Raw genomic sequence first — 25,239 nt, forward strand, 5'->3', positions numbered from 1 at the left:
TACTAACATTGCCTAGGCCATGCTGACTAATACAGAGGGATTTAATAGCAACGTATTTCACGTTCCCTGGAATCCACATAAGAAAGCAACCTTGTAATTCAGAGTTCAGAATTTTTCAATGTTTAAGGCTCTCTGTGGCAGTGCAGGCATTTAAATGGTGTAGACAGAACTTTTTCAGGGAGAATCTTCATTCATTGGTGTGTACATAAAAAGGATGTATTCCAGACAATATACATGTAGTACAACTTTATCAAAAATGCAGTCTATCAACATAAGAAATCCCGTGCAGCTGAGAAACTCTACAATGTATAGTGAAAAAGTTTGTCAGCGCACATATTAAATGCAACTAACAAATGGTGTCCTACAAATCGTCTTAATAAAATCAAGTAAAAATAACATTTACTGAAGTGAGTAACAACTTACAGAAGGCCAAGGTGGGGGGTGGGGCTAAAAAAAAAAGGCGAAAGTGTTCATTGGCAGACTCGGACACCACTGTTTATCAGCAGTGTTGTTTAATAATGTTTTTAGAAGTTTTTAGAAGGTGCTCATTTTGTCAGGTTTCCACCAAAATTGTGATTTAGTTTGGGGTTATAGTTGGATTTGGGAGGAGATACCTTTATAGTATCTTTGTTCATCTTCAATAATAATGTCTCTTTTTTTTTGTATCTTAGTTTATTTATAAATTTCTTCATTTGGATCATGTTTTATTCCTAGTTTTTTGTACATTACATTTTCATACTAGTTATGATTTGTATACAGAACAGCCATTCAGATGCAAATAAAACCGTCCCTGAAGTGTTACCTTCTTACTGACCCAGGTGGGCAGTAGTGAACAATGAACAAAATTCAGTGTCAGTAAGGGAGTAGTAAAAATTCAGCTTTCTTACATAAGTTGATGGGGGAAAAAACAGGTATAACATTTCTGGAGAGAACTTTGTCTATATGTATCAAAGTGTATAATTAGCATTGCCTTTGAATCACTAATCCTGCTTCAGATTTATCTTTAAGACATAATTGCACAAGTTGGAAAAGATGGTTTCAATAGGGAACATCTTCTAAGAATATTTGCAATAATAAAAATTACAATCAACTAAAGGTTCATGAATAAGAGTGAGCAAATTATGGTATCCCCATATAATGGAGTAACATACACCATTAAAAATGACCTAGACCTATAAAAATTTTCACATATTGTTTGGAGAAAAAAAATCAAGTTTTAAAATATAAAACTATGACCCATGATTGATACACAAGATTTTTAGAATGCAGAGCAGCACTGGGAAGCACCCCCTCCCCCACTCTACACTTCACTTTTCAGTGTTGTTTGAAGAGTTGTTCAGAGGATTGAACCCATAAGGGGAGACGCCTAACATGGGAAATGCTGTCCTGGGGCTATTTTCCCTTCACATGCTTGAGGTAACAATTTTGCTATTAGACACTCAGCAACTCTTATACAGTGTTTTGTTTTGTTTTGTTTTTTCCCCATGATAGATTGCCAGTAGAACTCAGGCTGGAGAGGGTGAGTTGTTTGGGGAAAGCAACTCAAGTAATGGAGGATTTGCTTTAGAGAGAGGCTGCTGGAGATGGAAGGCAATGGGCTTGATCCGTCACTGGATGGTGGCTGTAGTTAGCTCCTTGCATGGGTAATTACTACAGATGGGCCAATAGGAGAGGCAGCTGTCCTCTCACTAGATGGCCTTCCTTGTGTCTGTCTGCTCATCATGCTGTGTTTCAGGCCAGTCCTTGGCTTGCTGACCTTATCCTTGACGCCTATATAACCTAAAGTTTCCCGAGCTACTGACCTCAGCTAGGACTTCAGGATGGCAGTGGTTGCAGTTAAGTCCAGGGGCAGTATGCCAGTTACTAATTCATTGTCTTTCAGCTCCAAATTCACCCTTCAGTACATACTCTGTGATAATGAAAGAAATTGCTTTGAGCATTTCTCCTTTGCAGTAAATGATATTAAGCTTTCTCAGTAGAGGATGTCAGAAGAAAATTGCGGGAGGAAGAGGTCTCCTGCTGTTTGTAGCAGCTGCTCAATGGGTCGGTAGAGTGGGTGCGAGGACATCTTCCCCTGGACCTCTGGACTTGGGCCTTGCACACTCCAGGCTTTCTACCCACACATGCACAACCATTCCCTCTACACATCCACGTACCTAGTCACTGGCTGTGGTTCCTCTGTTCCCCAAATGGATGATGCTGTTGGCACCACCCCTCCTCCTGCACGCCCGTGCATCCCACCACTAGGTTGCAGCTTGCCTACGAACCACCTACATCCTGGAATATTGCTTCCTCCTTGACCCACAACTAGGGACCAACTCTGACTTGGGCAAAACAGAAAACTTCTCTGCCATCCAGTAGGCTGCAGCTATATCTTCATAAAGTCTGAACTCCAGGCTTTGGGAGAGAGTGTCCCTTCCAAGCTAAGTGCTCCCTCTGATACTCTCTCTCAGCATCAGGGTACTATATAGAGTTTTAAAATATTGTATAGTTACTCTTCAAAGTTTAATAATTCCTTCTATTAGACTTCTTTTTAAATCATTGTGTGGTTTCTGTCTCCTTATTGGACACAGACTGATCCGTTGACAACTGTAATAGCCATTTCAGTGGGAGTGTGGGGTCAAAGAGGACAGTGAGTTTCATGTCATTCAATAGTATGAGGGAGAAAGTTCTAGAAATATACTCTTTGACAGTCAGCCTTTTGCAGGATAGTTGTAGTTGTAGATAGTTGTAGACATTAAGGACTTGGAAGAGTGGCCTCAACACCCAGAGGCAAACTGGAAGATGTGATCAGAAACCTGGTGTGGGAGATCTTGGTAAACAGGTTTCTTACACCTGATGTGGACAGATTGCTGTTCTAGGGGATAATTTTCAGCTGGATGAGATTACCTACTATCAATAAGGCAATATAAATATAGTAAAAGGGTAAGTGAGAGGTGAAATTCAGAGTAATCATGGTTTAATATTTATAGGGAAAATATATATATATACACCTTTTCATTATAGGCCATTACAAGGTATTGAATATAGTTCTCAGTGCTATCCAGTAAGACCTTGTTGTTTATCCATTTTATATACAGTAGTTCATATCTGCAAATCCCGAACTCCCAATTTATCACTTACCACCCCCTTTACCCCTAGTAACCATAAGTTTGTTTTCTATGTCTGTGAGTCTGTTTCTGTTTGGTAAGTAAGTTCATTTGCGTCTTTTTTTTTTTAAGATTCCACATATAAGTGATATCATATGGCATTTTTCTTTCTCTTTCTGGCTACTTAGTATGACGATCTCCAGGTCCATCCATGTTGCTGTAAATGGCATTATTTTATTTTATGTCTGAGTAGTATTCCATTGTATAAATATACCACATCTTTTTTTTTAGCTTTTAAAATATTGACTTTTATTATTGTTTTTATTTATATTCAACTGTTCCACACCTGCTTTTGAACACCTTAACTGAAGTTTGCTTTTATACCACATCTTCTTTATCCTGTCATCTGTCAGTGGACATTTAGGTTGCTTCCATGTCTTGGCTATTGTAAATAGTGCTGCTGTGAACACTGGGGTGCATGTATCTCTTTGAATTATTTATTCCAGATATGTGCCCAGGAATGGGATTGCTGGATCTTAAAGTAAGTCTGTCTTCAGTTTTTAAAAGAATCTCCATACTGTTCTCCATAATGGCTGCACCAATATTACATTCCTACCAACAGCATAGGAAGTTTCCTTTTTTCCCACACTCTCTTCTTTTTTCGTATTTCAAGCCTCTCTAGTCTCTATTTATGGGGTAGTTTCTTGGAATGGGTAGGTGGGTAGGTAAACAGAATTTGCTTTGGTTGAGTTTGCTTTGTTTATATTCACGTTTGAAAGAAAGAAAAGAAAGAAAAAAGGGAGAGGGCCAAGCTCGACTAACAGTATAGAGTTGATTTATACTGACTATCCTGAAGACAATACCGCTTATCCAAATACTTACTACCGAAAAGGGAAAGGGCTGCCCCGCAGGAGATTCGGGAATTGTAGTTCAGAAGATTGAAAGCATCAGACAGTTGCGCTCCAAAAAGACACCTTTAATGCATGCTCTGCTGGAGAAAACACAGAAGTATATGGTAGAGCGCTCTAAGTTTGGAAGCATTTCGGCTCCAAGAAGGCTGCGTTTCGGAATTCATTCCGGACCAGGAGGCTGTGAAATACAGTCAAGACTGAGTACAGCAGCCAGCCCTTCCGCCCTAGGAAGGCGACGAACTGCCTGGGAATTCTGGGAAGTGTAGTCCGGGAACACCGTAGTTGGGTAACTTCCGCTACAGGAGGCCGAGGCTGTGTCCCTGCTCCCTACTGGAATTCTGGGAAGCGTAGTCCAGGAGGTCTCTGTAGCCAGAGTCACTTCCGGCCCAGGTACGCGAGGCCGCGGCCTTCGTTCCTCTCTGAAAGGTGAGCCCTCCCCTCGCCGGGCCCTTCTCCCGCAACGTCCACACTGACCTTTCTTCGCTTTGTTGTGGGCCCGTAGCTACCCAGCCCTCAAGCTTGGGGAAGGAATCCGCCTGCGGCAAAGGGCGGGTTGATGCTCGCTTTGAATGAGCCTGTTGGAGCGTGGGGCGTTTGGAGCATCCCGGGTTTAGGGCCCGGGCCGGGGCCGTACGTCGCTGGGGTTGAGGGGCTCCTGGGTTCTGTACTTTCCCGACCCTTTCCCCGACCACCAGCCCGCGCTGCTGCTTCCTAACAGTACAGTATTCGGCGAGTATCTACGTAAACGTCTCTGCCTGTTTACTCTTCTTTAAAGTTGGCGTTAAATGTGTCTGCCTAATAAGGCTATTTTGAGAGTTAAATGAGAAGATACAGGAAAAGACTTAGAACAGGGGCTGGCTTGTGGTTAAAAAATACGCCTCTTGTTACTAGTATTTTTTAATTTCCCAAGAAGCGCTCAATTCCCTGAAAGCTTCTGGAAACTTGGGATGGGGTCAGACCTCCTGCCGCAGTGTGCCTGGCGCATCTCAGATTCCCTGAAGGAAGCGGGGCTGTACCCTAATACCTCATGATTTTTTTTTATTTAAATTTTAACTTTTGGAGGAGGTGACTCCTAGCTGTTGTCTGGGACGTCCACAGTAATTTATGCGGGAATGCTGATGAAGTTCTGATTTCTCCCAGCCTCCTTTCCTTTCCCAGCCTTGACTTCTTGAAAAAGGCTGCAGCGAGAAGGGAATGACCCTTTGGCTCCAGGCAGCAGAGCCTCACCTGAGTAGGACTTAGCATCCTTCTTCCTCTTATGTCATCTCTTCTCAGGGGAGAAGATACTCCTTCACTCCTGGGCAAATGCTTCTGCTACAAAGTTGACCTGTTATTTATTGGATAAATGCAGGAAGGGATGGGGGAGTACTTGGGCATAAGTAATAATGATACTATTTAAACATTTAGTGGAAACATTATTCTAGGAGTTTTGTATGACTGAAACATATTTAGTCCTCACAAGAGCCCTGTGGGAGCTGGGGATACTGTTATTCCCATGTTGAAGATGAGGAAACTGAGTCAAAGACAGCATAAGTTGTTTATCCTGGGTCACACAGCTGGTAACAGGCTTAGCTGGGATTTAAATTTAGGTAGTTTCAATCTGCTGCTTTAGTTCTTAATGTGTTTAATGTCAGGTTGAGAATGCATGTTTGGATTTTTGTAGAGGCGTTGAAAACTGAGTTTTTGTTGACTTTTTTTTTTTTTAGCCATTTGCAATTTAATTGTATTCCACCATCTCTCAGATTACTGAAAAGCTTATGAACAATTATTTTCATGATCTAAGACAAAGTTCCTAAGAAACACATTGATAGGAACGATAATTAACATTTATTGTTACTTGTGTTTTACAACTAGGCAGTGTTTCCAGTGATTTACAGTTATTAATTTATTTCTCATTAGCAAATCTATCATTACCCTCATTTTACAAATGAGAAGCAGTTTTTTTTTAAACCAATTATCATTCAGTAAAATTGACTGATTTTTTCCTTTCGTGGGTACAGTTCTATTAATTTTACCACAGGTAAGGATTTGTATAATCACCACTGTTGTCAGGTACAGAACAGTTCCATCACCCCCCAAAATTCCCCTTCTATTTTCCTTTTATAATCATCCCTCACTGCAACCACTATAACTCTGTAGGTTTGTCTTTTCAAAAATGTTATGTAAGTGGACTTGTACCGTCTGTTATCTTCTAAGACTGGGTTCTTTCACTCAGCATAATGCCTTTGACATTCTTCCAAGTTGTTGTGTGTATCAGTACTTCATTTGTTTTGTTTTTGTTTGGGAAGGTAATTAGATTTGTATATTTATTTGTTTGTTTATTTTTTAATGGAGGTACTGAGGACTGAACTCAAGACCTCATATATGCTAAGCATGTGCTCTAACAACTGAACTACCCTCCCCCCGTACTTCATTTGTTTTTATTACTGGTTAGTATTACATTATGGATATACCATAGTTTATCCATTCACCTGTTGAAGAATATTTCAAATGTTTCTAGTTTTTAGTAGTTATGAATAAGCTGCTGTAAACATTTGTGTATAAGATTTTGTATTTATTTCTCTGGTTAATTCATAACCAGGAATGGGATTGCTGAGTCATATGGAAAATACCTGTTTCACTTTGTAAGAAGCAGCCGAACTGTTCTCTAGGGGATCTACCCTTTTGCATTCCCATTAATGGTATAGGAGACTTCCACTTGCTCCACATCCTTGTCAGCATTTAGTATTGCCTTTTTAAAAAATTTTAGCCATTACAGTAGGCATGTGTTGGTATCTCATTGTGACTTTAATTTAAAAGATGTTCAAGAGATATACCTTTTCTTCAGCTTAATTGACTTTGCTAAGTTGTTTGTTTATATGTTTGGCCCAGTTTTAAATTGGGTAATTGGGTTGTGTTTTCCTTATTGTTGATTTTTGAGAGTTGTTCATATATTCTGGATATTAGTCCTTTATCAGATATGTGATTTGTAGATATTTCTTCTCTGCTTATAGCTTGTCTTTTCATTCTCTTAACAGTGTCTTTTGCAGAGCAAAAGATTGTAATTTCAATGAAGTTTTATTTGTCAGTGTTTTCTTTTATGAATTCTGCTTTTCATATCTAGGAACTCTGCCTAACTCCAAATCAGGAAGATTTTCTCATATTTCCTACTGGAAGTAGTGATATCTACTCTTTCATTCCTAATATTGGTAACTTTTGTTATCTCTCTTTTGTTCTTTGCCATTCTTGCTAGAGTTTTTGTTATTGTAAAAAAAAGTTAAAAACTTCAATTTCATTGATTTCTACTTTTAACATTATTATTTCCTTTCTTTTGCTTGGCTTGGCTTTATTTCGCTTCTGTCTTCTAGTATCTTAAGTGTACGTTAGAGATTTCTTCTAATAAGTTGAACAAATCCAAAACAGGATAAACTCAAAGCAATCCAAGCCCAGGCACATCATAATCAAACCACTGAAAACTAAAGACAAAGAAAGAAACTAGAAAGCAGTCAGAGAAAAAGAATGCATTACCTTTGTGCTCTAGTTGTTATGTATTGCATGTTTACACTTTGAAAACCCTATTGGTGTTTTAATTTTTGCTTCCAACAGCAAAATATATTGTAAAGAACTCAAGAGAAATGTCTTATTTTCCTGAACATTTACTGTTCTGTTGCTCCTCCTTCCTGATAATGCAAATATCTTTCTCTCATTTCCTTTGAAAATTTTCCTTTACTAGTCCGTTTAGAGCGAGTCTGCTCCCTATGAATTCTTAGTTCATCTGAGAATATCATTATTTCACCTTCATTCCTGAATATTTTTCTAAGCTATGTCCTTAGTATACAATTCTGCTTTGACAATTCTTTTCTTTCACTACTTTAAAAGTATAATGCTGTTTTCTTCTTGTCTTAATGGTTTCTAATGAGAAATATGGATTCATTCAAGTCATTGTACCCCTGTAGGTAATGCATTGTTTTTCTCTGGCTACTTTCAAGCAGCATCAGCAATTGGGAGCTGTATATAAAGGCAGATCCTTGGATCTAGTCCCAAACCAAATTATTTAGAATTTTGAGGGGGTAGGATCAAGGATCTTCCTTTTAATAGAAACCAGGTGATCATTATGCACTTTAAGATTGGACAAGTGCTCGTTAAACAGCCTCATTTAATTTTTCAACATTTGTTGTTTAACCTGTATGCAGAAGTATTTTTAGTGTAAAATGCTGTGAGTTTTGGCAGTTGCATCATCACACTACAAATTCGTATGGGACCAGAAATCTTCCTTGTTTTAACTTTTGACCTCAATGGAAATTTATAAAGTAGCTTAGCATTACTTGTGATTCAAACAAAATCAGTTGTTATTGAAATGACTTTATTACAGTATAAGTGCTCTTTTTGCCTTCTACTTATAGGTTGAATTCATTAAGAAAGGTCATGAAGCTGGGAGCTAAAGCTAATTTCCAAAGCCATTCAGTATCTGATAATAGTGGTGGAGGCAGCTTTCTCATTCAGAAACCGTGAGATTTAAAAAATCACAATAAAACTTTACTGCCGCTCAGCCACGGAACTGCTGTGTGGTAAGGCAAGTCAGGATATTCAGCGTCTGTTTCTGACACAAATTCACGAAACTGATGATGATGAAGTCCATGAGAGAAGGTGAAGTTCACTGATGATGCTGCTACTTCACTAGTACGTGATATATTAAAATATTTTCTGCAGAGTATCTGCTGATGAATAATGCAGTGAATAACCATAGGCTTTAAACACTTACACTATTATAAGCTTTATAAATTTGTAATCAGTTTTAACACATTCCAGAAGATTACACTTCGGGTTGTATTGAATTAGTATCTTTTCAACTTCTTTGAAAATATTTTCACTTGTAGTTGTTCCAGCTCAGACTGTTCCTAGAGGCTTTTTAATTACTCACTTCAAATTGGCATTGAATCCTTAAATAAACAGTTACTGAGCAACGTTTGTGATATATGTTGAATTATGAAGAGCCCTCCCCCCCCAAATTTATCAGAATTATTTCCCTTGTATTTTAATTGACTATAATGTTGTTCCCATTGTATTCAACTCTTTGAGCAACCATTGTTGCCCAAAGTCTAATAATCTTTAAAGAGTTTATTGTCTCTGGACATATTTCTTTGGCTGCTACAATCAAGCATGATTTAATTAACTAGTAAATTGCTTTATTTGCTGGGGTCAGAAATAGAAGCTGAATATTTGAATATCCAATACTTACATTGGTTGCAGCTTCATTTTTATTTATTTTTTTGAAGAATTTCTGTTCTAATGAGACATTTCATTAAAAATTTTCTAATTTTTCTGCCCAGTGCTTTCCTGTGAGTTGAGCATATTTGTGATGAATGCTTAGTCTGATAATATTGACACATACTGTATTCTTTTAGCAGAGCTGTGTTGTTACCACATAATAAGCAAAAGGCTTTGCCATCTCATTCAGTAACAAAATATTTTACTTCCAGTGTGCCTTGAAAGTGCAACATTTGAAGTCTGTTTTTCTCTTCTCGTTTTGACATGATGAGTATGTGCTAGTAATAAAAAAAATCAAAATGTTGTGGTATATCAATACATGTGATACTTGTCAATACATGTGGTACTTGAAGCACCCTTGAGCTGCAGCTGGGTCACTGTGATTTGTATTCTGCTTAGCCACAGTACAGAGAAATGAGAGGGGCACACACTGTCTCTGTTGCAACTACACAACTCTGCTGCTGTAGTGTGAAAGCAACTAGAGGCAGTACATAAACAAATGAGCATGGCAGTGTTCCAGTAAAACTTTATGAACACTGACATTTGAATTTCATGTAATTTTCTTGTGTCATAAAATAATATTCTTAAGACTTTTTTTTTCCCCAACCATTAAAAAAAAAATCAGTGTTAGTTCATCTCAAAGAATGGTAAAAATCATTATTAGTTCACAGCCTATACAGAAATAACCAGTGGACCTGTATAATGGCCATATTTTGCCAATCCTGATTTTGTCTGTTGTTTTTGTATTTTCAGTTACATTGTTTTATGTTTCATGTTTATTTTGGATTTATTGATTTCTGTCATATGTTTATTATTTCCTTTTTTTCTGTTTGTTTTAGGTTTACTTTATTTGCCCTTTCTTTCCTAGTTCTTAGCTTAGATGATGGACTTAAGACCCTTCTTCTTTTTTAACATATAAGTCATTGGATGTATTTTTTCTAAAATATCTGTTTGGGCTGCATCTCATACATTTTGATATGTTGCCTCTTCATTTTGAGTCCATTCAACATATGCTCTATTGTGACTTTGGTCCACTGGTTCCTAGAAGTATGCTGTTTAATTTCTAAAAGTTTGGAGATTGTCCATATAGCTTTTTGTTATTCATTTCTCGTTTAATTCTATTATAGTTGAGAAAAATACTTAAAATTCTTATAAATTAATGTTTGTTTAATGAAAAATGCAATGCCTGAGATAAAAAGTTAATTTGGTGGGCTCAATAGCAGACTGAAGATGACAAAGGAAAGAATCAATGAACTTGAAGATAAATGATTATAAATAGTGCAATCTGAACAACAGAGAGAAAAAACATTGAAAAAAATGAGTGGAGCCTTAAGGATTTCTGAGATAATATTAAAAGTCTAATATGCATGTTATTGGAGTCGCAGGAGGAGAGGAGAGGAATATTTATGTGGAAGTCATGCTGAAAACTCCCCAAATTTGGTGAGAGATGTACATTTACAGATTCAGGAAGCTCAGTGAATACCAAATATAGCCAATTCAAAGAAAATTATTTCTGGATACATCATAATCAAGCTTCTGAAAATTAAAGATAAAGATTCTTGAGCATACCTAGAGTACACAGTGGTCTCTTTTAGTCTAGTCATTTGGTTTCATTTCAGCCACTGAGCACTTTGGGCTGCTGCTTCTAAGTAGATGAAGAGATTGACTTGCAGATGTTACAACCTTTCCACCCCTGGAAATGACACATTATATATGGTAGAACAGTGATTCATATGTCTGCAGATTTCTCATTGGAAACTATGAAGATCAGGAAACATTGGAACAACATCTTTGGTGTTCTTAAAGGAATTGTCAACTCAAAGTATGTATCCACTGAAAATTTCCTTCAGGAATGAAGGGGAAAAAATGTCCTACCTATGCAAAACTGGAGTGCCAAAGGAAATTCTTTAGGCTTGGTGCCAAATGGAAACTAGGAACTTCAGAAGTGAAGAAAGAACAACAGAAATAGTAAGGTTTTTGGTACGTGTAACATAATGTTTTTCTCCTCTTAAAAATGCAATTGTTTAAAGTAAAAATTATAACTTCCTGACTAGAGTATTGTATATAGAGTAATACATACAATAAGTAATACATACAATAAGTAATACATAAAGGGGGAATTGGTAACATAATAACAGTAAGTACACTGTGAAAGATTAGGTATGTATATTGCAACCCTAGAGGAAAAAAAAAGCAACTCGGGTGATAATAGCCAAAAACTAATAGATAAATTAAAATGAATTGAATACTTAAAAAAAAAAAAAACCTAAAAGAAGGCAGGAAAAAGTAATAGAAGAAGAAAATTAGGAAGGAAAAACAGGGGAAAAAAATAATAAAATGGTAGACTTAAATCCAGCCATGTTAAAAATTACGTGACAGCTGGGTGGTTTTCCCACCTCTGTGTATGAAGATAAAAATTACATGAAATGCTAGTGACCTACATAGATTAATTAAAAGAGATTATATGATCAGATAAAGAACAAAAACCGAGTATATGCTATCTAAAGGAACCCCACTTTGGATATCCTTACATCAGGGATATAGATAGGTGGAAAGTTAAAAAGATTTTTTTTTAAAAAAGGTACCAGGCAACCACCAATCAGAAGAAAGCTGGAGTGACTATATGAGTATCAGGTAAAGTAGACTTCAGAACAAGGACTATCACCATGGGTAAATAGGGACGCTACACCAAGGGTCAACTCACCAAGTATACACAACAGTCCTAAATATGCATCCTGAAAACAACAGAGCTTCAAACTACGTGAAGAAGACCTGACGACTGAAAGAATAGAGAACTCCGCAATTACATGTGGAGATTGCAACTCTCTTCTAGTCCGTAGAGCAAGCAGACCAAAACTCAGTAAGAATACAAAACTGATTATTCTTACCTGAACAATACTGTTAACCAACTCGACCTCATCAACATTTCTAGAACATGCCATCAAAAACCAATGAAATGCACATGATTTTCTTGAGCTTCAATTTTAGCAATTTCTTGTGACCTGTCTTTGAGTTCACTGGAATTTCTGCTCCCTCTTTCTGGTCTGTCTCCTACTCAGTTGCAGGTTTCTGGTAGAAGGGACTAGGTCAAGTTCTCATTGTGCTTATTGCAAGTATAGGGATTAGCAGGAAGGATCTGTGTGCTGCTGGTGTAGCTTTCCAACACACATCGGGAAGTAGGAACCTTCCGCAATGTGAGATTATATTCAAATTTTCTGAAAATGGATGTAGGAGACTAAATACTACAGATATTCCCTGTCCTTTATCTCAGTCAGTTTTGGTGGGATGCTGAAGCGACCAGCTTTTTCAGAATATTCAAAAGGTGATAAACACCTATTGATAATTACTACCCAAAATAAGTATACTTAGAAACAAACCAGGGCTAATATGTGGCTTCTGTATATTTCATGGTGACAATGAGGATGATCCTAGTAATAGCTAATATTTATTGGGTTTTTCTTACGAATCACACTGGCTTTCGAATGCTTTGATGCATTAACTTATCTATTCTTCATAATAACTCTTTGTATTTCCATTTTACAGATGAAGAAATAGAGGCATCAAGAGGTTAATTAACTTGCAAAAGTTTACTCTGCCAGTAAGTGGCAGAATCAAGATTGAAGCTTGGTAGTCCGATTCTATAGCCTGGGCTCTTGGCCAAAACATTGCTTTCTGGCAAAAATGGACTGGCAAAGTAGGTTTTAGTAACTGATAAGGCTGCAGCCAAACCTGTTAAAAGGTATCCTGGAGCAGCTGAGTGTTAAAATCTAAGAGAGTGGAGGATGCAGGTGGGCAAACTACTCCCCATGGCCATGGTTTTTGTAAATCTCTTACTCCCCTGCTGAGAATGGCTTGTACGTTTAAAAGGCTGTAAAAGAATAAGAACAGTATTGGAGAGAAACTGGATGTGGCCACAAAGCCTAAAAGATATACTATCTGTCCCGTTATATATTAAAAAAAAAAAAGTTTACCAACCTCTGATCTAGGTAAAAAAGGAAGAAGGTCAGAGGAATAGCACATGCAAAGGCCTGGAGGGTTTCCTGAGATCAAGCAGTTTACAGGCTGGAGGTTACAGGGGAAGAGAGGCTTTGGAGAAAAAAATGAGCAAACGGATGTGGAAGATTCTTCTCTGTGTGTCTTGCATGGAACCCAGACTTTATCTAAAGGTATTGGCTACCATACACATGTTTTATAACCAAGAAAGGAACATAATCAGACTTTGACTCTAGCAAACACACAAAGAAACAAGAACATTCTGTAGGATGACCACTGTTTGTTTAAATGCCTACTTAATATGAATTGCCTTATATTCTGAATTTTCAAGGTCCTGAGGATGAATAGTGACCCGCCTATTGCTTGAGAAAGCTGATCAGGCTGGTTTAAACTGGAAGCCTGTCTTCATGCTAAGTCTTCCTGCAAAGACATCCACAACTCAGAGTGGAGTCAGCTTCAGGAACTTTTGGGGACTGGGGAATCAGCAGGCCTGGGTCTCAGGCCGTGCTCTGCTCCTGGCTTGTGTATTCTCCAGTGATGTCCTGTACTCACTGAGAGGCTGAATGACCTAGTGGTTAATTGCATGGGCTTAGCTTGCAGACTGCCTCTTACTCATCTCACAGTCTGTGGTTTGCATCCCTCTCTGCAAACTGTAGTCATCCATGGAAACTCTTCCTACAGATGCTGATTTATAGATTCTAGACTGGCTTGGCTGGGCATTGGTTTTGTTGGCTTTCTTTTTTTTTTTACCCCCCAGTGATACCAGTGAGTAAGTTGGCAGATTGAGATCCACTGACCTAGTAATTAAGAACACAGACTCTGGGCTAATAACTCTGGCTGCTCTGCTGACTAAATAGCTAACCACAAGCAAAATATCTTAAAGTCTCAATGTTTTGATATTCTTAACTGCAAAAATTGTCCCAACCTCTCTGGTCGTTGTTGTGAGGATTAAATGAGGCAATTTTTCTAAAGCACATGATCAGGCTCCTGACTTCTCACCACTTTTTCCGCCTCCTCATTTGTCCCAGTTGCCCTCTGACTCTCATTCCGTGTCAGTACTCGGATTAGCTGAGAGTGGCTAATACAGCTCTGTCATCCTCCAGGGCTGATATCAGGCCTCATTTTTTCCATGGAGCCCATCTGGCCCTCCCCCTTATTCAGCCTGGGTTTGGGGCCCCTTCCATTCTCTCCCAGAGGACCTTGTCTAAACTCTGCTCTGGCATCTTATTGTTGTACGGTATAGTTGCTGATTTCTTAATTGGTCCCCTACACTAGGCTCCTTGCAAGTAGAGATCTGGGAACTAAATCTGTCCCTTTTAGAAGGTGATCCATCAGTGTTAGATCAGTGAAAGAAAACTCAGCTCTTCCACTTCTAGTCATGCAGCCAAGTTAATCCTTGTTCCTGGGGGCTGTGCACACATTCTGTGGCTTCTCCAGCAGTGCCCTCGGTGGGCAGGGACTTGGGAGGGGCTGGGTACTCTACCAGAGCCCCAGAAAACCTTGCTAGCATGGTGCTAAAAGGCTCTGTCTTATTCGTAGCCCATGATTAGCACCCCCCCCCTTTTTGAGTTCTTTTTCTCCACAGATGACCTTGAAGTTGCTTGGGAATAATAAATAAGGGAAGTAACAGTAAATAACTGTTGAGAACAGTAAATCACGTTGAGAAAGAGCCCATGAAATTAAACTTCTGGTCTCCAAATCCCCCCAGGGGTCAAGCACTGAGTGCTTTACACAGATAAAGTAGCATCACAGGCTTCTGTAATCTTTATTATATCCACATGGGAAGAGGAATGGACCATTTGAGCCTCCTCCAGCTTCAGTAGAATGTTTACCAGCTGTTAAACTTTCATAAGGCTGGTCTCAATGTCTCAACAAATATCATTATCAGGGCAACAAGTTATTAAGTAAAAAGCCATAATCTCTGCCACCCAGATTTCTTACAACCCCATTTGCAAGGACAGTTTGATGATGGAGACTAGCATCTGCTTCTCTGCAGCTACAAGATAATAGAAAGCATTGATGTGGTTGCAAGTTTTCCACTACTCACTGTATAATCCTAAGCAAGCTCATAGTGTTGGTACTATTACAATCCTAATGTTGCAGGTTGCAGAAATGAACCATATAAAGGTAATTCATTTAACTGTGGTTAGAAATATATAGCAGATACATAGCAGTGCCAATACAGAGCAAATATACAGCAGATATATAGCAATGCCATACTTTGGAAATGAATTGTCCCCAGAGTCCACCTTTAACCAGTACCTCTCCTCTTCCACATAACTGTCTCTCCTTTCTCACCTTCCCCAGAGTCAGAATGAATATCTGGGGAGCCTCAAAGTGTGTGAGGACTGCTGGAAGTAGTGGTGCAAGCTGTCCCATGCACGTGGGCATCTTGCCAGGATAGTCTAGTGGCCGCTGGACCCCAGCCCACACTCTGCCCGTGAAGGTGTATGTGGCTGTGTCTGCCTGGGAGAAGGGATGCCTTTTTTTTTGATTTGCACAGACATACATTTGCCTTTCCCTCATGCCTTCTTTCTTGTTATCTTTTGTACCTTTTCAGGTCTCTGCCTTTCCCCAGGAAAAAGAGGAGAAAATGATCAAGTTTCAGGTGAGTTGGATTTTTATTTCAGTCACGTAACAGGTTATTGCTCAGTAAGTAGACCCCTTTTTTCTCTTCCTTGCCAAGAATAAAGAATGGCAGCAGACATTTAATACCATTTATGTGCCACGCTTTTGTTTTGTTCTTTAAAAATTTCCTTTCAGTTCTTTCTATTTTTCTATTTTATGTATGTATTTTATTTTATATTTATTTTTATTTTAACTTTATTTTCTAAATTTTTTATTTTTATACAATTTTTAAAGGTTACTTTCCATTTACAGTTATTACAAAATATTGGCTATGTTCCCCGTGTTGTGTGATACATCCTTGAGCCTGTCTTACACCCAATAGTTTGTACCTCCCATTCTGCCATCCCCGTATTGCTCCTTTTGGTTTTTATTATCATTTTATTTCACAAATAATAGTGTAAAAGAGAATAGAAATTTTTTAAATGGGAAAACCTACACATTATTACCCTGCTTACAAATCGCCTGTTTTTTCTATGCTTTTTTCTCATGTGCATTCATAACTATGCTTGCAATAATACAATTTTGAATTTTTTTTTTACTTAAATTTATAGCACTTAATTTTTGTCATCTAATATTCAGTGAACTGTTGTACACCCTCCCCCATTTTTTAACTATTCTTCATTCACAAGCTTTTAAATTCTTGAAGATTTTCGCAGTTTTACACAACAGTATCAGTTTCTCTTCATATAATCTTTACTTGAAAAGCAATTTTGAGGGAATTCTCATATTATTTGTCCTTATGTTCTAAGGACTCAAAACTTAAAAAAATGTTTTTTTCCTAAGTGGTACCTCACATACTTTGTAAAAAGAGTATCTAAAAGATAATTTTGTTTAACAGGATCATACTGAAGCTGGACTCAGAAAAAATAGTGTTAGCTGTTTTCATACAAAAGGAGCTACATTCTTTCTTTCCAGGACATGAAAGCTTTCTTTGTGTGTCTGTGTATATTTGTGTGTCTTTGTGTGTTATACTGTTCATGAGTTAATTTATTTTACAGAGCATTAGAGGTACTTAATTTAAAATTTGTAGTCATACTATAAGGCACACAGGTCCTTCCCATCTGTCACTCTAGTCACTGCTCTGAGAGGGACTTGGAATCATCTTCACTGTCAACATGGAGATAAGAGGTTTGTGTAATTTGAAGTCCTGTTCAAGTTGCTACAGTAGGCAAGTGTCAAGACTTGATCTTCTAAATCAAAAGTATCAGGCATACCATCTGGGTGAAAAGGTAGGCAAAAAGTCAAGACAAAACACACACACACAAGCAAACAAAATAAAACCAAAATTCTTATTCAGAGACCACAGCCTATGATTGAGAAGTTTGGAGCCCCAGCAGGAACAAATGTAGTTTTGAATGGATCTTTATATAGAAATTTTAAATTTCCCTATAGCAAAAAGTTAAAAGACAAATAGCATGATAGAATGAAAAATATTTACAACAAGGCCTTAATGTCCCCAAGATGAATATTATTACAAAACAAGAAATAGAGATGACTGGCAAACATACGAAAGGAGAATGATTTTCATTACTAATCAACTTTGTGAAAATATTTTGAAATAATTGGTTTTTACATCCCAAACTGACCCCTGAGATTATCAGGTTTTTTTGTTAAGTATTCATGTCCATTGTTGGCCAGGGTAAAGAGGTTTAGGGATTTGTACTTTCTTGGAAGAAGAGTAAGTTAGAAAAATCTTTTTAGAGGAAACACACGCCATTATGGTTTCATTAACTTTAAAGTTTGTCATTCTTCAGCATTACCATTTCTACTTTTTTAAATTGATTTCAAGGAGATAATCAACAGAGTTCCAGGGACTAAGGTCTACGTGGAAAGATTTTTCTTTTGCAACATTGTTTATAATGGATAATCTAAAACTGAGTAAGCATGCATTATTTGGATCAGTTCATTATGTTCCCAATCATCAATTCCTTGAATTACCACACAGCCTGGAAATGGGATTCCAGAGATGATGATGATGATAGTAATAATCATAAGAATAGTTGACATTTATTGGGTGCTTGCTGTGTACCAGACACTCTTCCTAAGTGCTTTACCTATAGTCACTCATTTTATCACCAGTACCCTAAGGTACAGATATCCGCATGCAAATGAAGAGAGGGTGAGGAACGGGTCCAGCGTCACCAAGCAGAGCATTCTGCCGTGAACACAGGCAGTCAGGCTCCAGAGCTGTGCCCGCAGCATGACGCCATAAATGCTGCACAGTCTACATGGGGCGTGGAGGATGAGCTACATACTCTGACAGGAAGGGTGACTGGTGCCCTGTAAGTCAGGCAAATTGAGTAAGTAGTGGAAGCATGTACAAGAGGGAAGGCAGACTCCATCACGTGCTGTTGGAACTAAAGCTTTTCTAGTAGCCCAGGATGCTGCAGAGGCCTGGGACTTACCTATAGGAATGCTAACAAAAGGCAGCAATTTAAAGTACAAGGATGTCTTTTCCTGCAGCCCTTTTGGTGGATGGAGTTGGCAGCGTGAAAGGCAGTCAGAAGGCAGCTGCTTAAATTTGACTCGATCCCTCAGAATCCTGAACAGCTTCCCATCCTGGACACTTTCTCAGTACTGCCCCTCTTCCATAAACACAGTCTGTGTGTGTTTGGTGTTGTAGGAGCCAGTGTTGTTCAAGGACGTGGCCGTAGTTTTTACTGAGGAGGAGCTGGGGCTGCTGGACCCTGCCCAGAGGGAGCTGTACCGAGACGTGATGCTGGAGAACTTCCGGAACCTGCTGTCAGTGGGTGAGGACGGGCGCCCTCTGTGACTCAGTGTCAGCCTCCCGGGGTGTCTTCGTGTGCTTAGTTGTTTGACGCTGTGGGATTCCTGAACTCATTCTCTGACCTTGGGTATTTACGAGTCCCGATAGTCTCTGTGCAACAGAGACAAGATGTTTCAGATGTTTCTATCCAGGAAAACAATCTGTCCTATTAACTAAATGGGCAGTTGTGATCCTACTCCACTGGTTTGTCATGAAATCAGTTTAGTGAGTTGCTCCAGCTCTTTTGTTTTTCTGGGTGCGAGTAACTGTAGCTGTTTATTAACTTGATTTTTGGGGGGTATTTTGTTTTTTGCTTTAACAATGTATTTGTGAGTAACATCAAACTTTGCAAAATATCAGAAAATTTGCAAAAGTACAGAACAAGAACCACCCATATAGCTTTTACTTAGATTTACCTATAGTAACATTTTACCTTACTTACTTACTTACTTATTTATTTACTTACTTACTTACTTATTTATGTATTTATTTATTCATTTATTTATACATACTGAGATATAGTCAGTTTACAATGTAGTGTCAATTTTACCCCATTTATTTTATCATTTATGTACATTTTCTTTCTCTATAAATGTTTCTGTGTGTATATATATATATGAAAACATGTGTATTCATAATTTTCTGAACCATTTGAGAGTAATTTCCATACACTATGGACCTTTATCTCTAAATGCTTCAGTGTATATGCAGAGTCCAGGAGTCCCCAGGACTGTCCTCACTCTGACACCAGTTGCAAGTTCAAGGGTCTCCCAGATAACCCTGAGCCTCAGTAATTTGCTAGGAAGACCCTCAGAGCTCACTGAAAGCTGTTATACTCATGGTTATGCTTTATTACATGTTAAGGATACAGAATAAAATCAGCCAAAGGAGGAGACAACTGGGGCAGAGTCCAGGGGTGTTTCCAGCACAAACTTCTGGTTGTTCCCTCCCAGTGGAGTCGTGGGCAGCACTCACTTTTCCCATCAGTGATGGCTGACAGTACACGTGGCGCATTACCAACCAGGGAGGCTCACACAAACCTTGTCGCCAGAGCTTTAATTGCAGCTGGATCACGTAGACGTGGTTGGACACCTGTGTGGCTGACTTTAGTTTCCAGCCCATCTGGAGATCAAGCTGATAAACATAGCTCAAAGGCCCCACCATAAATCACATTGCTAAACTCTCTGGTGTGGCCCAAGGCCTCTAGGTAAAAAAAGACACTCTTATCAGGTAGTACATTGCGAGTACATAGAGATCACCTCCCAAGAGCTGAGGGCAAAAGCCAGACCCCTCTTTGGGCCAAGTTAATTCTTCACTGAACAGTGTATTTCCTGGAAGTAGGATTATTCTCTTACATATCCCTAGTGCAGATACAATCCTTTTATCCATCTATCATTTGTGCTCTGATTTTCTCAGTAGAGCCAGTTATTTTTAAAGTATATTTTTCTCTCCCCAGAGCAAGATTTAGCCGAAAGTCTAGTCTAGCTGTCAGTGTCTTTCTTAGCCTCCTTTAATTTTGGAACATTTTCACAGCATTTCTGTGTCTTTTGTAACAGTGACATTTTAAAAGAATACCACCACTCCCTCCCCTCATTTTCAATAGAACATTCCTAGTATTTCCTCATAATTCAATTCAGATGGTCCATTCTGGCTGGAACTCTACAGTTAGTAGTGGGGTGTCCTTTTGAGGGTATCACATCTAGAGACACACCAACTGTCCCTCATTGAAAATGTCTAGTTTTCATCACCTAGTCAAGATGTCCAATTTCTCCACTATAAAATCACTGCTTTGTTTCCTCTGCAATCATAGGGCAACACTTTCTAAGACAACACAAATATTTCCCTATAAACAGCATCAAATGATAATTTTCTGACTCAGTACTTCCTTCACATTTAGCATTCAGAGCTTGGCGTTCTGGAGTAAGCAAGAGCCCCTCTCTCTTAACCATTTATTCATTTATTATTTGTAGGGAGTTGTGAATTATTTTTTAAAAAAATGGTTTATAATTTATTACTGTAGTAGTTTTCTTGCTAAAATTGTCCCAAATTTGGACCCTTTAAGCTGATTCCCGTGCCCTTATAATATGCCCCCACCCTTTTTATGAGCACTTCCTTATTTTGTGGCTTAGCATGCTATCTTTGGCTCATCTTTTATTTTGCCCCAGCTCTGGAATCCTCCATTTCATTTACTGGGGAATGGTATTTAACACCAAGGTCTGGATGCCGGAGATTATCATTGCCACCATGGTGTCTTTGTTTCCTGGCCTCAGGGCTTAGAGCTAGGAGGTGTGTCTGTGTGTGGACACAAATTCATATACACACACACACATTATATAAATATGTATACATATGGATGGTTATTCAGTTTCATTCAAAATAAGAGAGATTAATTCAAATTATACTGAAACACCATTTCTCACCCATGAGACCAGCAAAAATTCAAAAACTTGACACTGTATTTTTTGGGGCAGTGCCTTTAGAATAAAACACTTTCATGCCTTGAAAGTAGGAATGCAGAGGGGAGATTATAGCTCAGTGGTAGAGTGTGTGCCTAGCATGTTCGAGGTCCTGGGTTCAATCCCCAGTATACCTCCATTAATTAATAAATAAATAAATAAACAAACAAACAAACCTAATGCCCCCCCCCCAAAAAAAGCGAAAGAAAGTAGGAATGCAACATGATACCACCCCTAAGGAGAGGAATTTGACAAAACTATGGATTTACCCTTTCCCAGCTATTCACTTGTAGGAATCTTCCCTAAAGATGACAAAGTACAAAAGAGCATTAATAGTACACTACAATTTGAATAAGAAAGAAGGGAAAATAAGTAGATATTTGTATATCTGCTGATCTTTATAAGAAGAATCAGAAGAAGGATTAATCAGGAAATCATGACGTTAGTTTCTTGTAAGTGAGTGGGAGGTGATAGTATGGAAGGAATGTTCGAGAGAGTCATACTTGTCTGAGTATACTTTTTTGTCTAGTTTGGACTTTTGAAAATATGTCATTTCAACACATTCTAAAACTTAAATGAGAATGCAAGGGATAGGAGGAGGGTATAGCTCAGTGGTAGAGTGCTCGCGTAGCATGCATGAGATCCTGGGTTCAATCCTCAGTACTTCCATTAAAATAAATAAATAAACCTAATTACCTCCCCACCAAAAAAAAAAAAAAATTAAAGAGAAAAAGAATACAAGGGATGATAATCTGAAACTAAAATAAAAATGAAAAAAACAAATGAACTCAACTATACTCAAATAATTTAAACACATCAAAGAGAAAAAAAAAAGAATTCACAGAAGCAGCTAAGGAACACAGCATATAACTATATACCAACACAGTATATAACTGTATACCCTTAGTTTTAGGTAGAGTGGGAGGGGGATGGGACAAAGAACTGCAATCCTGAACACTTTTTAGTGGATTTGTTTATTGTACTGATACGGAATAAGCAATTCTGAAATTATTTTAAGTGTACTGCAGGTGCCAAGGCAATTTGATGGAGAAAGTATGGTCTTTTCAACAGGTGGTTTGGAAACATTTAGACTTCTGTATGCATATATTTACATGCCTCACACCTATTAAAAAATTAACTCAGAATGGATTAGAGACGTTATGTAAAATGTAGAAGTGTGAAACTTCTAGAAAGAGACACAGGAGAAGATCTTCATGACCTTGAGTTAGGCAAACAGTTCTTAGATACAGTACCAAAAACATGATTCAAAAAAGAAAAATAAAATAAGTTGGACTCAGTCAAAATTTAAGACATGTGCTCTCCTTGCCTTTTTACAGGGAAGCAGCTCTTCAAACCAGAGCTTATATTCCAGTTGGAGAGAGAAGAAGAGCTTTTGATGATGGAGACAGAAACCCAGAGAGATGGGTGTTCAGGTGAGAACCATCCAGCAGTGACCCAGCAGCCAGAGAGCCCCTCATAAAACACAAGTCAGCACCTGTCAGGCCTTAAGGTGTCTGTCCCCTCATCCCCTCTAGCTTATTCGTTCTGTTCCAGCTGCACTGTCCCATCAGACCTGTCGTAATTATGCTTCTGCTTCAGGTTACTTGGCTTGCTTTTCTCTTTGCCTTGAATGGGTGAATTGGTTAATACGTGCATGGTCTTCACTGTCTCCAGTCCTTGAGACAAAAGGTATAGAAGTCTAATAGGTATAGAATAAATCAATATAATGGAAGGATACTCCAGAATGTTGTCTGTCATTGGTGACTGCCTGTCCTAATTCTAACTGTTCAAGGTGTCCTTGAGTATTCATAGATAGGTAGCCATTATTCCAAAGATCAAAAATGGCCAGTCAACTAAAGTAATGATCAAGAATGATCAAAGCCAACACTATAATTGACCCTTCTCAGGCAGCAATTTCAAGTGATACATTCTTACATTAACTTCCTCATTCAAATCCCCATTCCGTCCTCTCTTCTTACCCTCCCATCCTCTGACTCCTAAACAGTTTCTTGACCTGCTTTCACTTGTTGGCATTTTTAAAAATTTTTTATTCAGTTTACTTAAACTGAAAAAAAAAAAAGTTCACCTATTTCTCCCATCCCCCAAATTCTGTTTCATGTAACCACCAATCTGTTCACTTTATTTATGAGCTTGGTTGTTTTGTGTGTGTGTGTGTGTGTGTGTGTGCGCTGGATTCCACACATAAAAGAGATCAGAGGATATTTGTCTTTCTCTGTCTGAGTTATGCCCTCGAAGTCTATCCATTGTTGTTACAAATGGCAAGATTTCATTCTTGATTATGGCTGAATAGTATTCCACTGTATATGTATATGCCATATTTTCTTTATCTATTCCTTATCTTGACTGTAGTAAATAGTGCTGCAGTGAACATGGGGGTACATATATTTCTTCAAATAAATACCCAGAAGTGGAATTGCTGAATCATATGTTCTGTTTTTAATTTCTTGAGGAAACCCTAGACTGATATCCATGGTGGCTGCACCAACTTACATTCCCACCAGTGGTGCGCAAGGGTTCCCTTTTCTCCACATCCTCACCAACATTTGTTGTTTCTTGTCTTTCTTTTTTATAATAGCCATTCTAACAGATAGGAGGTGATATCTCATTGTGGTTTTGATTTGCATTTCCCTGATGATTAATGTTCTTGACTATCTTTTTATGTACCTGTTGGCCATCTGTATGTCTTTGAGAAAATTTCTATTCAGTTCTTCTGCGCATTTTTAAAGTCAGATTGTTTGGTTTTTGCTGTTGAGTTGTATGAGTTCTTTATATATTTTAGATATTAGCCCCTTCTCAAATATATGATTTGTAGTTATTTTCTCCCATTCAGTAGTTTACCTGTTTGATTTGTTGATCATTTCCTTTGCTCTGCTGAAGCTTTTTAGTTTGATGCAGTCCTCCTTGTTTCTTTTTGCTTTTGGTGTCAGATTCAAAAAAATCATCGCCAAAACCTATGTCAGAGCTCTACCCCATTTTCTTCTAGCAGTTTTATGGTTTCAGGTCTTACATTCAAGTCTTTAATCAGTTTTGAGTTAACTTTTGTGTATGGTGTAAGATAGTGGTCCTGTTTCATTCTTTTGCATGTGACTGTCCAATTTTCCCAATACCATTTATTGAAGACCTTTCCCCATTGTATTCCTGGCTCCTCTGCCATAAATTAGTTGACTGTATGTTTATGGGTTTCTCTTTTCTGTTCCATTGATCTATGTGTCTTTTTTTTATGCCTGTACCATAATGTTTTAATCACTATAGCTTTTAATGTAGTTTGAAATCAAGGAACATGGTTCCTCCAGCTTTGTTCTTTTTTTCAAGATTGCTTTGGCTGTTTTGAGTCTTTTGTGGTTCCATACAAATTTTAGGATTCTTTGTTCTATTTCTGTGAAAAATACAATTGGAATTTTTATAGGGATTGCTTTGAGTCTGTATATTGCTTTGGGTATAATGGACATTTTAACAAAATTAAGTCTTCCAATCCATGAGCATCCATTTATTTGTGTATTCAATTTTTTTCATTAATGTCTTGTAGTTTTCAATATACAGGTCTTTCACGTCCTTGGTTAAAGTTATTCCTAAGTATTTTTTTTTATGCAATTGTAAATGGGACCATTTTCTTAATTTCTGTTTTTGATAGTTTGTTATTAGTGTAAAGAAATACAACAGATTTTTTTTTCTGTGTTTTGATTTTGTATCCTACAACTTTAGTGAGTTTGTTTATTACTTCTAGTAATTTTTTGATGGCATCTTTAAGGTTTTCTATATATAACATTATGTCATCTGAAAATAGTGACAGTTTTATTTCTTCTTTTCCAATTTGGATGCCTTTTATTTCTTTTTCTTGTATAATTTCTCTGATTAGGACTTTCATTCTTTGTTGAATAAAAGTGACAAGAATAAGCATCCTTGTTCCTGATCTAAGAGGAAAGATTTCCAGCTTTTCATAGTTGAGTATGATGCTAGCTGTGGGTTTGTCAAAAATGGCCTTTATTCCGTTGAGATATATTCCCTATATACCCAATTTGTCGAGACTTTTTATCATAAATGGATGTTGCATTTGATGAAGTATTTTTTCTGCATCTATTGAGATGATTACATGACTTTTAGCCTTCATTTTGTTAATGTGGTGTATC

The 25,239-nt window shown here is 37.9% G+C and overlaps 1 protein-coding gene across 3 annotated transcripts in view; it reads left to right on the forward strand.

Annotated features, from left to right (window-relative positions):
- Nucleotides 1-4,346: 4,346 nt before the first annotated feature.
- The window catches only part of ZNF112 (zinc finger protein 112), a 29,817-nt gene continuing 8,924 nt past the window's right edge, over nucleotides 4,347-25,239 (forward strand). Inside the window, exons 1-4 of one of the 3 annotated variants that reach the window (XM_015243098.3) lie at nucleotides 4,347-4,426; nucleotides 15,801-15,848; nucleotides 18,492-18,618; nucleotides 22,429-22,524. In XM_015243098.3, coding sequence (XP_015098584.2) covers nucleotides 15,834-15,848; nucleotides 18,492-18,618; nucleotides 22,429-22,524 — 238 coding nt within the window. In that variant the 5' untranslated portion in view covers nucleotides 4,347-4,426; nucleotides 15,801-15,833. Of the gene's footprint in view, nucleotides 4,427-11,184; nucleotides 11,228-13,279; nucleotides 13,414-15,800; nucleotides 15,849-18,491; nucleotides 18,619-22,428; nucleotides 22,525-25,239 lie in introns of those variants that run through there. The other 2 variants (XM_072966892.1, XM_072966891.1) reach the window with 2 other exon arrangements.

This window comes from Vicugna pacos, chromosome 9 (assembly GCF_048564905.1).
Source record: "Vicugna pacos chromosome 9, VicPac4, whole genome shotgun sequence".
In the NCBI taxonomy this organism is placed as follows: domain Eukaryota; kingdom Metazoa; phylum Chordata; class Mammalia; order Artiodactyla; family Camelidae; genus Vicugna; species Vicugna pacos.